Here is a 16,173-nt window from a genome sequence, read left to right on the forward strand (position 1 = left end):
GTGCTGTTCAATTCGGTTTGCCAATATTTTATTGAAGATTTTTGCATCAATATTCATCATGGAAATTGGCCTGAAATTTTCTTTCTTAGTTGCATTTCTGCTAGGTTTAGGTATCAGGATGATGTTGGTCTCATAAAATGAGTTAGGGAGGATTCCCTCTTTTTGTATTGTTTGGAATAGTTTTAGAAGGATTGGTACCAGCCCCTCTTTGTCTATCTGGTAGAATTTGGCTCCGAACCCGTCTGGGCCTGGACTTTTTTGGTGGGTAGGCTATTAATTGCTGCCTCAACTTCAGACCTTGTTATTGGCCTATTCAGGAATTCAACTTCTTCCTGGTTTAGTCTTGGGAGAGTGTAAGTGTCCAGGAATTTATCCATTTCTTCTAGATTTAGTGGTTTATCTGCATAGAGGTGTTTGTAGTAATCTCTGATGGTAGTTTATATTTCTGTGGGATCGGTGGCGATATGTCCTTTATCATTTTTTATTGCATCTATTTGAATCTTCTCTCTTTTCTTCTTTGTCGGGCTAGCAGCCTGTCTATTTTGTTGATCTGCTCAAAAAACCAGCTTCTGGATTTATTTATTTTTTAAGGGTGTTTTGTGTCTCTATCTCCTTCAGTTCTGCTCTGATCTCAGTTATTTCTTGTCTTCTTCTAGCTTTTAAATTTGTTTGATCTTGCTCCTCTTGTTCTTTTAATTGTGACATTAGGGTGTCAGTTTTAGATCTTTCCTAACTTCTCATGTGGGCATTTATTGCTATAAATTTCCCTTTAGACACTGCTTTAAATGTGTCCCAGAGATTCTGGTACATTGTGTCTTCATTCTCATTGGTTTCAAAGAACACCTTTATTTCCACCTTCATTTTACTGTTTTTCCAGTAGTCATTCAGGAGCAGGTTGTTTAGTTTCCACATAGTTGTGCGGTTTTGAGTGAGTTACTTAATCCTAAATTCTAATTTGATTGCACTGTGGTCTTAGAGACTGTTTGTTATGATTTTCATTCTTTTGCATTTGCTGAGGAGTGTTTTACTTCCAATTATGTGGTCAATTTTAGAATCAGTGTGATGTGGTGCAGAGAAAAATGTATATTCTGTGGTTTTGGGGTGAAGAGTTCTGTAGATATTTATTAGGTCCACATGGTCCAGATCTGAGTTGAAGTCCTGGATATCCTTGTTAATTTTTGTCTCATTGATCTGTCTATTATTGACAGTGGGGTGTTAAAGTCTGTCACTATTATTGTGTGGGAGTCTAAGTCTCTTTGCAAGTCATTAAGAACTTGCTTTATGTATCTGGGTGATCCTGTATTGAATGTGTATACATTTAGGATAGTTAGTTTTTCTTGTTGCATTAATCCTTTTACTATTATGTAATGCCCTTCTTTTTCTCTTTTGATCTTTGTTGATTTAAAGTCTGTTTTATCAGAGACTAGGATTGCAACCCCTGCTTTTTTTGCTCTCTATTTTCTTGGTAAATCTTCCGCCATACCTTTATTTTGAGCCTAGGTGTGTCTTTGCATGTCAGATGGGTTTACTGAGTACAGCACACTAATGGGTGTTGACTTTTTATCCGGTTTGCCAGTCTGTCTGTCTGTCTCTCTCTCTCCATATATGTGTGTGTGTGTATAAATTTATATGTGTAATTATATTTATATTATATATAATTATATTTATATATTTAATATTATATATAGATATATATGTAATTCCATGTTAGGTTCTGGGGTACAAGCGCAGAACTTGCAGAATTGCTGCATAGGTTAGGTACATACATGGCAATGTGGTTTTCTGCCTCCATCCCCTCGTCACCTATATCTGGCATTTCTCTCCATGTTATCCCTCTCCAACTGCCCCACCCCTACCTGTCCCTCCCCTATTCCCCCAACAAACCCCAGTGTGTGATGCTCCCCTCCCTTTGTCCATGTGTTCTCATTTTTCAACACTCGCCTATGTGTGAGAACATGTGGTGTTTGATTTTCTGTTTTGTGTCAGTTTGCTGAGAACGATGGGTTCCAGATTCATCCAAAGGACATGAACTCATTGTTTTTTATGGTTGCATAGTATTCCATGGTGTATATGTGCCACATTTTCCTTGTCTAGTTTATCATCGACGGGCATGTCGGTTGGTTCCAAGTCTTTGCTATTGTAAACAGTGCCACAGTGAACATATGTGTGCGTGTGTCTTTATAATAGAACTATTTATAATCCTTTGGCTATATACCCAGTAATGGGATTGCTGGGTCAAAAGTAATTTCTATTTCTAGGTCCTTGAGGAATCGCCACACTGTCTTCCACAATGGTTGAACTAATTTACACTCCCACCAACAGTGTAAAAGTGTTCTTAGTTCCCCACATCCTCTCCAGCATCTGTTGTCTCCAGATTTTTTAATGATCACCATTCTAACTGGCATAGGATCATATCTCAATGTGGTTTTGACTTGCACTTCTTTAATGACCAGTGATGATGAGCATTTATACATGTTTGTTGGCATCATATATGTCTTCTTTTGGAAAGTGTCTGTCCATATCCTTTGCCCACTTTTGAATGGGTTTTTGCCTTTTTCTTGTAAGTCTGTTTTAGTTCTTTGTAGATTCTGGATATCAGATGGGTAGATTGCAAAAATTTTTTTCCCATTCTGTTGCTTGCTGATTCACTCTAACGATTGTTTCTTTTGCTGTACAGAAGCTCTAGAGTTTAATTAGATCCCATTTGTCTATTTTGGCTTTTGTTGCCAATGCTTTTGGTGTTTTAGTCATGAAGTCCTTGCTTGTGCCTATCTCCTGAATGGTTTTGGCTAGGTTTTCTTCTAGGGTTTTTATGGTGTTAGGTCTTATTTTTAAGTCTTTATTCCACCTGGAGTTAATTTTAGTGTAAGGTGTCAGGAAAGGATTCAGTTTCAGCTTTCTGCACATGGCTAGCTAGTTTTCCCAACACCATTTATAAAACAGGGAATCCTTTCCCAATGCTTGTTCTTGACAGGTTTGTCAAAGATCAGATGATTGTAGATGTGTGGCATTGCCTCCAAGGCCTCTGTTCTGTTCCATTGGTCTGTATCTCTGCTTTGGTACCAGTAACATGCTGTTTTGATTACTGTAGCCTTGAATTATAGTTTGAAGTCAGGTAGCATGATGCCTCCAGCTTTGTTCTTTTTCTTAGGACTGTCTTGGCTATGCGGGCTCTCTTTTGGTTCCATATGAAATTTAAGGTGTTTTTTTCCAGTTCTGTGGAGAAGGTCAATGGTAGCTTGATGGGGATGGCACTGAATCTGTAAATTACTTTGGGCAGTATGGCCATTTTCATGATATTTGATTCTTCCTCACCATGAGCATGGAATGTTTCTCCATCTGTTTGTGTCCTCTCTTATTTCCTTGAGCAGTGGTTTGTAGTTCTCCTTGAAGATGTCCTTTACATCCTTTGTTAGTTGTATTCCTAGGTATTTTATTCTCTTTGTAGCAATTGTGAATGGCAGTTTGTTCTTGATTTGGCTGTCTTTAAGTCTGTTATTGGTGTGTAGGAATCCTTGTGATTTCTGCATATTGATTTTGTATCCTGAGACTTTGTTGAAGTTGCTTATCAGTTTAAGGAGATTTTGGGCTGAGATGATGGGGTCTTCTAAATATAGAATCATGTCATCTGCAAATAGAGACAATTTGACTTCCTCCTTTCCTAATTGAATACGATTTATTTCTTTCTCTTGCCTGATTGCTCTGGCTAGAACTCCCAATACTATATTGAATAGGATTGGTGAAAGAGGGCATCTTTGTCTAATGCCAGATTTCAAGGGAAATACTTCCAGTTTTTGCCCTTTCAGTATGATATTGGCTGTTGGTTTGTCATAATAGCTTTTATTATTTTGAGATACATTCCGTCGATACCTAGTTTGTTGAGAGTTTTTAGCATAAAGGACTGTTGAATTTTGTCGAAGGCCTTCTCTTCATCTATTGAGATAATCATGTCGTTTTTGTCTTTGGTTCTGTTTATGTGGTGGTTTACATTTATAGGCTTGCATATGTTGAACTGGCCTTGCATCCCTGGGATGAAGCCTACTTGATTGTGATGGATAAGTTTTTTGATGTGCTGTTGGATTCTGTTTGCCAGTATTTTATTGTAGATTTTTGCATCTATGTTCATCATGGATATTGGCCTGAAGTTTTCTTTTTTTGTTGAGTCTCTGCCGGGTTGGTATCAGGATGATGTTGGTCTCATAGAATGATTTGGGAAGGATTCCCTCTTTTTGTATTGTTTGGAATAGTTTCAACAGGAGTGGTACCAGCTTGTCTTTGTATGTCTGGTAGAATTCAGCTGTGAACCCATTTGGACTTTGGCTTTTTTTGGTTGGTAGGCTATTAATTGCTGCCTCAACTTCAGACCTTGTTATTGGTCTATTCAGGGTTTCAACTTCTTCCTGGTTTAGTCTTGGGAGGGTGCAAGTGTCCAGGAATTTATCCGTTTCTTCCAGGTTTACTGGTTTATGTGCAGATTTGTTTGTAGTAATCTCTGATAGTAGTTTCTATTTCTGTGGGATTGGTGGTGATATCCCCTTTATTGTTTTTTATTGAATCTATTTGATTCTTCTCTCTTTTCTTTTTTATTAGTCTGGCTAGCAGTCTATTTTGTTAATCTTTTCAAAAAACCAGCTCCCAGATTTATTGATTTTTTGAAGGGTTTTTTTGTGTCTCTCTCTCCTTCAGTTCTGCTCTGATCTTGGTTATTTCTTGTCTTCTGCTAACTTTTGAGGTTTTTTTGATCTTGCTCCTCTAGCTCTTTCAATTTTGATGTTAGGGTGTCAATTTTAGTTCTTTCCTTGCTTCACATGTGGGCATTTATGCTATAAATTTCCCTCTAGACACTGCTTTAAATGTGTCCCAGAGATTCTGGTCTTCATTCTCGTTGGTTTCAAAGAGCATCTTTATTTCTGCCTTCATTTCGTTGTTTATCCAGTCAACATTCAAGAGACAGTTGCTTGGTTTCCATGAAGTTGTGTGGTTCTGAGTTAGTTCTTAATCAATCCTGAGTTCTAATTTGATTGCACCTTGGTCTGAGAGACTGTTATGATTTCCATTCTTTTGCATTTGCTGAGGAGTGATTTACTTGCAATTATGTGGTCAATTTTAGAGTAGGTTCAATGTGGTGCTTAGAAGAATGTATATTTGTGGATTTGGGGTGGAGAGTTCTGTAGATGTCTATTAGGTCCACTTGGTCCATATCTGAGTTCAACTCCTGGATATACTTGTTAATTTTCTGTCTCGTTGATCTGTCTAATATCATGGAGGGTTAAAGTCTCCCACTATTATTGTCTCTAAGTCTCTCTGCAGGTCAGTTAGAACTTGCTTTATGTATCTGGGTGCTCCTGTATTGGGTGCATATATATTTAGGATCATTAGCTCTGCTCGTTGCATTGGTCCTCTTACCATTATGTAATGCCCTTCTTGTAAGAACATGTATTTTTGTTTAGAATGAGGAACAATTTGTAACAAATTATTAGAACTGTAGAAATTCAGGTCTTTTTCTTCTGAGATCTTATTAAGCAGTTTACCAGAAATGCATACAAAGAAATGCTTTCTGATTACAAGCTGACTTAACTTTCCTTGCCTAGGGCACTGTGTGTCTCCCAGCAACTTCCAGCACTCACAGAGCATCATGGTAAATCAACCTCTGTTGGTTACTCATGCCTCAGTTGTATAGGCTGGTTCCTTCTCTTTTTTTTTCCCCAATATCCTAGAATGCCTCAGGTCTCAGTTCTTGGTCTTCTTTTCTCTAGTTACACTTACTCATTTGATGATTTCACCAAGCTCACCTACTTTGTGGCTTTCAGTATCACCTATATGTTGATAACTCCCAAATTTATATCTTCAGTTTAAACCTTTCTTCTGTACTCCATAACAGTATCTCCAATTACCTATTCAGTTTTTTCCATTTAGATGTCTTGCAGACATCTCAAACAGCATGTTGAAAAATGAACTCATGATCTCACTCCCAAAACTGTTCTGCCTCCCACTTTCCCTGTCTCAGTTAAAGATGTTCCACCTGCTGAGATCAAACATCCTTCTACTTTCAACTTCCACATGTTGACTCTCCTTGACTCCTGTCTTTCTCTCAAACATCACATCAATCTATCCATAACTCCTTTTGCCCTGCCTTCACAATGTATTTAGAACCTGACCACTTTTTCCTACTTTCATTGTGTTGTATGATGGGTTCCCAGAGAAGTCAATTTAGATGGAGATGAGGATGCCAAAGGTTTATTGGGGAGTCCTCTTGGAATCAACACATGTAGAAGTACAGTGAATTAAGGATTGAGCATAAGGAAAAGTCTAGGTGCAATACAGTTTAAATGAAACCCTCAGCCAATGCTGCAGAGCGTTCTGAAGATGGGATAAACTGTCAGACCCATCCTGAGCTGGGGAGAAGTTCAGACCTTTTTCCCTTGCATCACCTTCATTAGATGTAGGCCATTTCAGGAAAAGGATATAACCTTGATATTTGAGCAAAATAGCTCTTTTCAGCAGAGATAGTCAATGAAAAGAGCTGGCTGCTGAGGACTATTTGCTACAGCTCTACCAGCTGCTATAATATGTCCTTCATTCCTAGAGGAGGATCTCTGGGTGGCGTGTCGTACATCCAGCATACACTGCTGCCATCTTAGTGCAAACTACTGTCAGTAGTCTCCTAATAAGCCTCCTGGGATGCTCTTGCACATATGTTCACATGCTAAGTTTCTCAACTCCATTCAAGCCTTTGATTAGATGATGCCTTTTCAAGGAAACCTACTCTAAACAGCATCTTTAAAATGACAGCTGCTCTTTCTCTGTTCACCTTTACCTTGTTTCCATAGGACTTGCAACCTTATATAGAATATAATGTAATTATTTATTATTTTTGCTATTTGTTACACATACATTCTGCTCCATCATAATTAAACTCCATAAAAGAGGTATTTTGTTTGTTCCTTTCCTTTTATGTATTCTAAACACAAGGAACTTAGAACAGTGCTTGGTGCATAGTAGAGGCAGAAGAAGAGAAGTAGTGAACTGATGAAAAAATAATCTGAGGAAGTCATCCAGAATGAAACAGGAGGGATAAAAGTAAATAAAAGGCATTGCAGATTGAGTACATGTAGGTAAATCTTACAGCTCATAGGAGTTAGGAAGAAGTAAATAGAGAAACTGTGGGAGAGGCATCGTTCAATTAAAAATGCCCAAAGCATTTGACCAGACAGGTGGTCCAGTTTTTGTAATTTAAATAATTAAAGTTGTACGTATTTAGCCATAAGGAAATTCACTGTAGTGTTGTTTGTAGTTGGCGAAAAGTGGAAATAATGAAATGTTAAACAACAATACAGGTTAAATAAATTATTGTTCTTTCATACAGTGGAATATTCTGCAACATAAAAATGTGTAGGAAATATTTATTTATTTATTTTTATATTTATTTATTTATTTTTCCGATTTATTTATTTTATTGCATTTTAGGTTTTGGGGTACATGTGAAGAACATGCAAGATTTTATTTTATAATAGTGAAAGAAAACCATATAATCCTGTTCGGTTTGAAAAAAATTATATGTATGAGTATGTTAAAAAGCAGTCTGAAAGGATATAAATCAAATTATTAAGACTGACAGGATTATGGCTGTATTTCTTTATTTTAAAAATTAATTGCAATTTTTTAAAAATAGAGATGGGGTTTCACCATGTTGCCTAGGCTGGTCTTGAACTCCTGGGCTTCAGTGATCCTCCTGCTTTGGCCTCCCAAAGTGCTGGAATTATAGACATGAGCTACCGCTCCCAGTCAATAATCTATATTCCTAAATTTATCGTAAACATGTACCGCTTATGTAGTCACTTAAAATATAATAAAAATAAAGCAGTGGCAGTGGTCGGTACACATTCCACCATTGAACCTGACTGATGCCCAACCTCCATTACCTATCCTTTTACCAAAGCTGGGTCTCCTTTCACCAAAGCTGGGTCTCCTTTCTTGTGTCTTGGACACAAAAGGGTTTTTCCTCTCCCTTCACTCCTGCTGCTAGTTCAGCCCTGACTCTATGCCCCTGTTCTGCCTTTCCAGTCATCTTGAATTCTTATCTTGGTAATTTTTTTAGAATCCTAGGTCTTCTAATACCAAGACCCAGATTTCCTATCACTAATGGCATTACAGGGTCTTGGGCTCCTGCTCCCAAATTCCATTCTGGTGTCCTCAATCTAGTACCTCCTAATGGACATCCTTGGATCCTGACTTTATACCCTGCCTATTTTCATCTCTACACAGAGTTGACAAACTCTACCCTACTGGTCAGGACAACTAGATTCAACCCTTTATTTGGCAACCATTTGTTCTATTGCTGCTGCCATCCCTTCTAAGTACCACGAGTTGCCTTCCCTCCCACCCTGACATGCCCAACTGCCTGATGCATCGCAGCCTGAGTCAAGTTCTTTTCCTGCACTTCCCAAATTGCTCCCTGCCACAATACTTACTCAGGGTCTTCCCTATACATTTTTCATCTGTTAAATTTCCCCCAAGTGTTTCTCTTGTCCAGATAGAAAACACAAGAGAAGAATCAACTGTTAGTTAGCAACTTGCATTTTCTGAGGTAGCAAACAGTGAGAACTCTTTGGAAGAACTTGGCATCCCACTGTAATGCTTACCAAAGGTGTACCGACAAAGGACACTCTTCCCACCTCAAGGCATGGTACTTGAACTTGAAGGATGCCTGCTGAGTAGGAAATAATGAATTACCTGGTTTTATAATGGTGCTTAATTGCTATTTTTTTCCAATGTTATATTCAGGTATTACTTTGTTTTTCCCGGGATACATCTGTGTTGAGTCACTTTGCATACAACAGTGCCTCGCCACCAAAATCATACATAAGAGGTAAATTTTTAATCATTTTTAGAAAGTATTATTTAAGACTTATGTAATTATGCCAAGAATGTTTGTTTTATTTTCTGGAGATATTGGTGTTGCCAAACTATTATAAATTACTTAAGATTTCTCTCAGATGACTGTAATCATCCTTTCATAGCTCAAATCAATGCCCAAGTAATTTATCACAAATCATGGGAAAGTGGTTCCCAGAGCAGCATTTCAAGTTATTTTCTCTGTCTTCCCTTTGTGTTCTCCCCTTTATTGCTGTTTTTGTGCCATATCTGTTGACTTTTCTTTCTAACTATGAGTTTATAACACAAATTTCCTTTTTCTACTTTTTTTAACCATCTATATTTCTTCTCTCAAAATGCTCCACCACACTTAAAACTTTGATATAATTTATATGCTTTTAGCTCTCTAATTTCTAGTTTAGGTATTTTTCTCCTTTTTATCACCAGCTGCTTATAAAATAGCAATATCCTGCCATCATCTGAAGATAGAATTAACTTCAGCTGAATGCCCTTCCCAACTTTTTTTTATTATTATTAAATGGTGAACACCCAACATTGAAAGTTCAAACTTCATTGTGTATGGCCATTCTACCATTTCCATGAAGAAAGAAACTGTTTCTCCTGTATCTCTTATGTCTGAACTATCTGCCTGATTTCTCCAGCTTCTGCCCTAGGAGAGGCCACATAACCTTGTGCTGGAGTTGGACTACCCTTAACTTAAGGTTTTCTTAGTTCCATTGCTTCTAAATTAAATTTGTGGAAACCTTTTGTTTGTTTCTCTAAGTCATCTGTTGAAAAACTGATTGTAAACTTAATTATCTACTGAGCTCACCTCTAAACTCAGCCAGGATTTTAAGGCCTTTGACCAGTTGACACTGTCTTAACCTAACTGACTTTGCTTCCCTGATTATTCTACAATACCCCATGTTCATTCTAGCCTCCCTATTGCCCCTGCATATGGAAGGCTTCCCACTCTTCCACCTTAAAAATTAAAAGTCCTTGAAGAACTAGCCTGTACCTCATCATGTCCACCAACCCATCATCCATTTCTCTCTCCTCTGAACTTCTAAACACTTAAAGGCTGTGCTAGAAAAGTTAGCAAATATACCCTAATGTTTCATGGTGTATTCTGGGCTACAACCACATGGTTGAAGGAACATACATATATATATATATTCCGTTTACCTCTCAGCACCTAGCCCAGTAATCAATTTTATCTACTTACCTACCTACCTATTTTTCATTATTCCATCTCTTCTTGCTCACAAGATCAATCCTTTTTTTCACCACCCTAACCTGAACTGCTCACACTTCTTATTCTTCATTTAATCTCTGCCACCGCCCCAACAAGAATAAAAAGAACATTTTTAACTAGAAATATTACTTTAAAGCCCAGTACCAAAATGCAAGTGACTTTTCAATAAACTCAAAACTGTTAGTAAAACTGTCAATATGAAAGCTATTTAAAGATATTCAGTGGAGGGTGGAAAAAACTGAAAACTTTAAGAGAGTTTTGAAGGAAAGATACTTTTTAAAGCTCTTAAATATTTGATTATTGTGAATATACTTTACTTTTCTGGGACAATTCTGATTTCAAATATTCAGCTCCATTCTCAAATCATGTGAACTGTTTCGGTATTCAGAAAATTATGACCACCATATAGCTAGTCATTTAATTTTTAACTTTCAGCACATTCCATAAAAATGTAAACACAGTATTACAAAGCTTAAGACTTGCTTTAATAAATATATTAGACTTATTTATAATTAGCAAAACAATTTTATGCATAATAAATACCTACTTAAGTGCTTAAGGAACTTGAAAACATTTGTTCTTTCGGTCGTTTTGTATCTCTTCTGTTGTACTTAGGTTCATGTTAACTTTAATTGACGAAAGCATTTGCTAAATGTCAAAAGATTGGCTGATAAATTTTTAAGTTAATTCCATATCATGAAATGACATATCAGCTTATAGTAGTTTTAAAAATTCCATTGTTAGTACATTCACAAAATAAATTGATTTTTAAAGATTTATTTACTTAACCATATTGAAATCCTCTATGGTTTTTTCTTACAGGAAAACTAGGACTGGAAGAATATGCTGTCTTTTACCCACCAAATGGTAAGAGTAATGCTATTGCTTCCTCTAGTGGGAAGTGGGAAAATTACAACTTTTACAATAGAAATATGACTTTCTTATTCTCTCTCCAATGGATAATCATTTATTATTTAAAATAAACCTTCCGTAGAATGTACAATTTAATGAAATCTTCCACATTTGTGGTAAGTTTGTGCTGAATTACGCATACTCTCTCTGATTCTCCGTGGGACCAATAGTAAATTTGTGAAAAAGCTGAGTATGCTCAGATCTAAGTCCAAGGCACTTAGTTTTCCTGTGAAGAACACTAACTAGTCCAAGGAGGACCTTCCTTTTAGGTTTGTTGGAGCTGGGCTTTACTCAGTTGAGTGGATTGTCTTGTATTACACCTTACTGTTCTCATAATTTGACCAGTGTAGTATTTCTGAAATAAAAAGATTATTAAAAGGTATCACTGAAATAATTCATTTTGATATTATAAAGTGATCAAATGTATAATGACCTTATTAGACATTAAATATTCTTTTGAGATTACTAGACAGGTTTAAAGATATGCTTCTTGGAAAAGCAATATATGGGCAGTCTTTATGATAATAAGTTGTATCCCAAAGAAGTTCTTTCACTCCGGCAGAGTTAAGAACATGGGTTTTGTAATCCAGCAGACCTAGGTTCAGATCCCAGTTCTGCCAGCTTACCAAATGTCCTTGGGTAAGTTACATGACTTCTCTGAACTTCAGATTCATCATACCATGTGGATAATAAATTAAATGAGATATGGTATGTAAAACCACACAGTGCCTGACATGTAGTGAGTGCTCAGAAAATGTAGCTGTTATGAGTGTGTTTAACTTTGCTGACTGCTACATCTGAAACTCATACATGGCTTTGGCAGTCATGGTACTGTTCTCTCCCTGTGTCTCTCAATATGGAGTCTAAGTTTCTTTCATGGGCCATCTACCTCTCTCTCTCTTTTACTGTCTCACTCTTGTTCTGCTCTTCTTATCTTTTCTCACTTTTACCTAGAAGGTGCTGTTTCCTTTTATGATTCTATCTATTGTTAATTACTCTAAAATATCTCCAGTTCTGACCTCTCTCATAATTACCTCAAGCTTAATATGTCCCAGCCTGAACTCACTATTTTATCTTCCTATGCCCACCCCCCAGAAGAAAAAAAATGAAACTAAATAAAAAACAAAGTCCAAAACCCACCTATTTCTCTCTCAGTTAATTGAATTATCATCTTTCTAGTAACTCAAGATCATCCTAGATTTCTCTCTACCTTGTCCCCACCTCATCTAATTAGGTCACCAGGGCCTTCTAATTTTATCTTCCAAATACATTTGGGACCCTCTCTTCCACACCATCACTACTGCCTTGTCTGCTTTCAGTTCTTACTGCCTCTAGCTTGTTAATTGCAACAACCACCTAACTGGTCCCTCTTCCCACAGTCTTTTTAATTTTGCTGTCTTTTACACTGCTTACTAAGTTTTACATCTAAAGTGAAAATCCACAAATTGCTACTTTTCTCAAAGTGTTCTTAATGGCTTCCCATCTCTTAAAAAAGTAATATTCAAGCTTCTCAGCATGACATATGAGGACCCCTTGAGTCTGATCCCTATACAGTTTACCTCCTACCTTCATTTCTCACCATTTCCCATCTCATTTTGGAATCACAGCAATATCAAACTATGTATCATTTATACCCACAGCTAAATACTCTCACGAAAGCACTGTGCTGCTTCCTGTCTCATCACTTCTCATGTTCCCATGCTTAGAATAGCCTATCTAACCTTTCTTCACCTGGCTGTCATCAAGCTCAGTTCAGGCATGATCCTTTTTCAGGAAGCTTTCCCTGAATCCCCAGGTTAGGCTAAGGGCCCTTCCTCTAGACTCCCTTAGTACCTGGTCTAAAATCTTTAGTATCCCTAGCTATATTACTTTGATATTGTTTGTTTATACTTTATCTCCTCCTCTTAATTACAAGTTTCTTGTAGCTCAGAACTATATCATTCATTTTTGTTCCTTCAGTATCTAGCATGTAATAGGACTGTAATGAATATTTATTTGAACTCAATTACAGGTTTGTTAACTTTATGTATTACCATTGTTATATCTATTACCCCAGAAACTTAGTGTTAAAGTAACTTTTTATATTTATCTAAGAAGCAAGAAATGAGAACAAATAAAATAGCCTAAAGAGATGAATAGCCCAAATAGATGTCCATGGACTCAAGTTCCTTCTCTCTATCCATAAAAGAGTTTTTTCAACTTAGTTTAGAATGTATTAGCTTTTACTTGGCACATATGTCTAACAAATTGATTAACTCTTTTTTATGCCCCCTGCAAAAATAGAAGCATGGAAAGAGGCTGATATAGATATGAAAAATGACCAACAACAGTGAAAAGTAAAAAGGGGACTTCACAAAGGAAAATACGAGAGCTATAAAACAGCATATTAGACCACTCCGGCAAATCAGTTTGGGACCATTTCATGTAAAAGCCAATAATGCTGTGTCCTTTAAGAAGGCATCACTAGGTTGCAGCATATTATAATTTAGCATCTTTATAATGAGCTCAAGACACCAAAAAAAAAAAAATCTTACTGTAGTGATAATTTTAACAGTATTTGTAGCAGCAGCAGCAAACATTTTCCAAGCAGTAGTGTATCCCAGGCAGTGTGTTAAGTATATGACATGTATTAATTCATTTAGTCCTTACAAGAACCTATAAGGAGGGTACCAATATTATCCCTATTTACAGATAAAGAAACTGAGGCATAGAATGTTAACCTGCCCAACAGGTGAGTGACAAAGCCAGGCTTTGAATCCAAGCTGTCTGGCTTCAGAAGCAACATTCTTATCAGGATGCCCTACTGCCACGGAAGATGTTGCTGAGCTCATTATAGTGTATTTGGGAAGAAAGAAAAGTAGTTAATATAAGGAAAAAGTAAAGGATGTATATAATAGGTTCTAGAAAGATTTTCATCGAGAAGGAAAACTGTTTAATCCTTAATGAGATAAGCCCACAGCTGTTAATAAATTTAATTCTACAGAATCATTTCTCCTCTCAGGTTGTTTTAGAACTTGCCAGAATCAAGGAGGACTCTTGTCTCTGGGCAATGATTCAGGAGTTGCTGAACAAGAAGAAACAAAGACCAGTCAATCTACTGTTCCTCTTTTTTTTTTTTTTTTTTTTTTTTTTTAACTCAAGGCAATACTTAGCAGCATTTTTATACTACCTATCCAGTTTTGAACTTCTGCCAAATATAGTATTACTTTGAAATCTTAAGGACACCTCTATCACTATTACCACCAAACTGGCCCGGCTTTCTTGGTCTCGGGGACTACATGTAGAGGTTAGCCTGCAGCTCTCCAACACACTATCAGTCCCTGACCAGGCCAGCGATTATGGGCGGTGGAAGGGGAGGGTGCAGAAGTTTTCTCACCACCATCCCCAACATGCCTGTGATTATTTTCCCTGGGATGAAAATGGCAGGCCATGGTGGCATCAGACATTTTGCTTTTTCACTTCATTTGAAGCATCATCAGTGGACAGATATCCTCTAGTAGATTCACTAAATAGCTAGTGAGCAAAATTCCTGAATGGAGGGAGACTTCTCCCAAGAATCTTATAAGCATTTTATATTTTTTGTTGTTATTCAACACATATAAATTGTCTTTATTCATTTAAGTATTTAGCCTGTCTCACTGTCGTAGGAGGGTGATCCACAGTAAATGATACAAATAAAGTACCTGCTGCCAAGGAGCTTATTACATTCTGGTAAGGGGAACATAAAATCAATCATCAATCAATCAACAAAGGATGAATGAAAGTAATTTCAGAGAGTAATGAAATAAACAATGAAAGGGAGCAGAAATTGTAGGAAGTTGGGATGGGCATAGCCATTTTAGATTAAGTAGTCAGGAAAGGTGCCTCTGAGGAGGTGGAATATAAACAGAGACAGACTATATGGAGTAAGCTATGCAAATAAATAGAATGTTCCAGAAGAGAGTACACAGAATGTCTGAAGACAGGAATAAGCTTGATGATCTGAAGCTCACCAAGATGGCCACTGTGACTGGAAATGGTGAGCAAAGCATAGACTGATACAAGGTGAGGTACAAGAGGTAGATAGAGCTAGGTCAGTTAGGGAGATTGTTGATTTAAAGTCTTGTCTAGTAAGTCCAATGTCTGGGCTTCCTCAGGGAGTTTTTATTAACTTTTTTTCCTGTGAATAGGTTATACTTTCTTATTTCTTCACACACTAGTAATTTTTTTTATTTTTGAAAATGGAATAGCTTGAATATTAGACTGTGGTATCAGTGGAAATGAGAGTCTCCTTGTCCACCTCCCCAAGAATTCGTTGTTGTTGGCTTGTTGTGGGTTCTAGGTGTTTGTTTAGTGACTTTTCTGAATTATTTTTATAAAGATTGTATTTTTTGTCCTGTATGCTCACTGAAGTCTTTATTCTACTAGAGTAACAGTTAGCTAGTGATTTGACAGAGATTTTATCAAACATCTAGAACCAAAAATTAAAAACGGTCTCGCAGTCTTTGCAGATTGGATGTGTATTGGGGCACTTCTTCAAGGCTTAGCCAGGCCTCAGAAGTAGCTGGAACTACAGGCACACACCACCATGTTTGGCTGATTCTTTTTGTATTTTTTGTATAGACAGCATTTTACCATGTTGCCAGGCTGGTCTTGAATACCTGGGCTCGAGCAATCTGTCCACCTCAGCTTCCTAAATTTCTGGAATTACAAGTGTGAACCATCATGCCCAGCCCCAATTAATATTTCTAAATGATCATCCTTTCTATTGTGTAGAATAAAAATGTCACTAGAATGTAAGCTCCAAGAGAACAAGGACCTTACAGTTTTGGTGACCAACATATGTAGCACCTAGAATTATGCATGGCATAAAGTCTGTGCTCAGTAAACATTACTGAATAAGTGAGGGAGTGAATAACAGAATGAACATGGAATACAGAGGAATAAGAATAGAAACAAGGAAGCCAGATTTGTAGGAAAAATACACATATATCTGACTTAATTACAAGTGTTAAACAACCATCATAAATTTGTTAATACCATTTGTTTCCTACGTGACAGAAGAAAACATTTAATTGCCAGTGAATATTGGGTAGGGGAGCTTCAGGTCTCTAGAGCAGTAATTCTCAACCAGGGGCAATTCTCCCAAAACA

The 16,173-nt window shown here is 37.0% G+C and overlaps 1 protein-coding gene across 2 annotated transcripts in view; it reads left to right on the forward strand.

Moving 5' to 3' along the window:
- Positions 1-16,173, forward strand: part of TBC1D19 (TBC1 domain family member 19) — a 146,491-nt gene that overhangs the window by 99,361 nt on the left and 30,957 nt on the right. For both annotated transcript variants that reach the window (XM_032273647.1, XM_032273642.1), the window contains exons 14-15: positions 8,785-8,869; positions 10,952-10,996. In XM_032273647.1, the coding sequence (XP_032129538.1) occupies positions 8,785-8,869; positions 10,952-10,996 (130 nt within the window). The remainder of the gene's footprint in view (positions 1-8,784; positions 8,870-10,951; positions 10,997-16,173) is intronic.

The sequence above is a fragment of the Sapajus apella genome, unplaced genomic scaffold, assembly GCF_009761245.1.
Source record: "Sapajus apella isolate SASKATOON/1434 unplaced genomic scaffold, GSC_monkey_1.0 scaffold5, whole genome shotgun sequence".
Classification (NCBI taxonomy): Eukaryota; Metazoa; Chordata; class Mammalia; order Primates; family Cebidae; genus Sapajus; species Sapajus apella.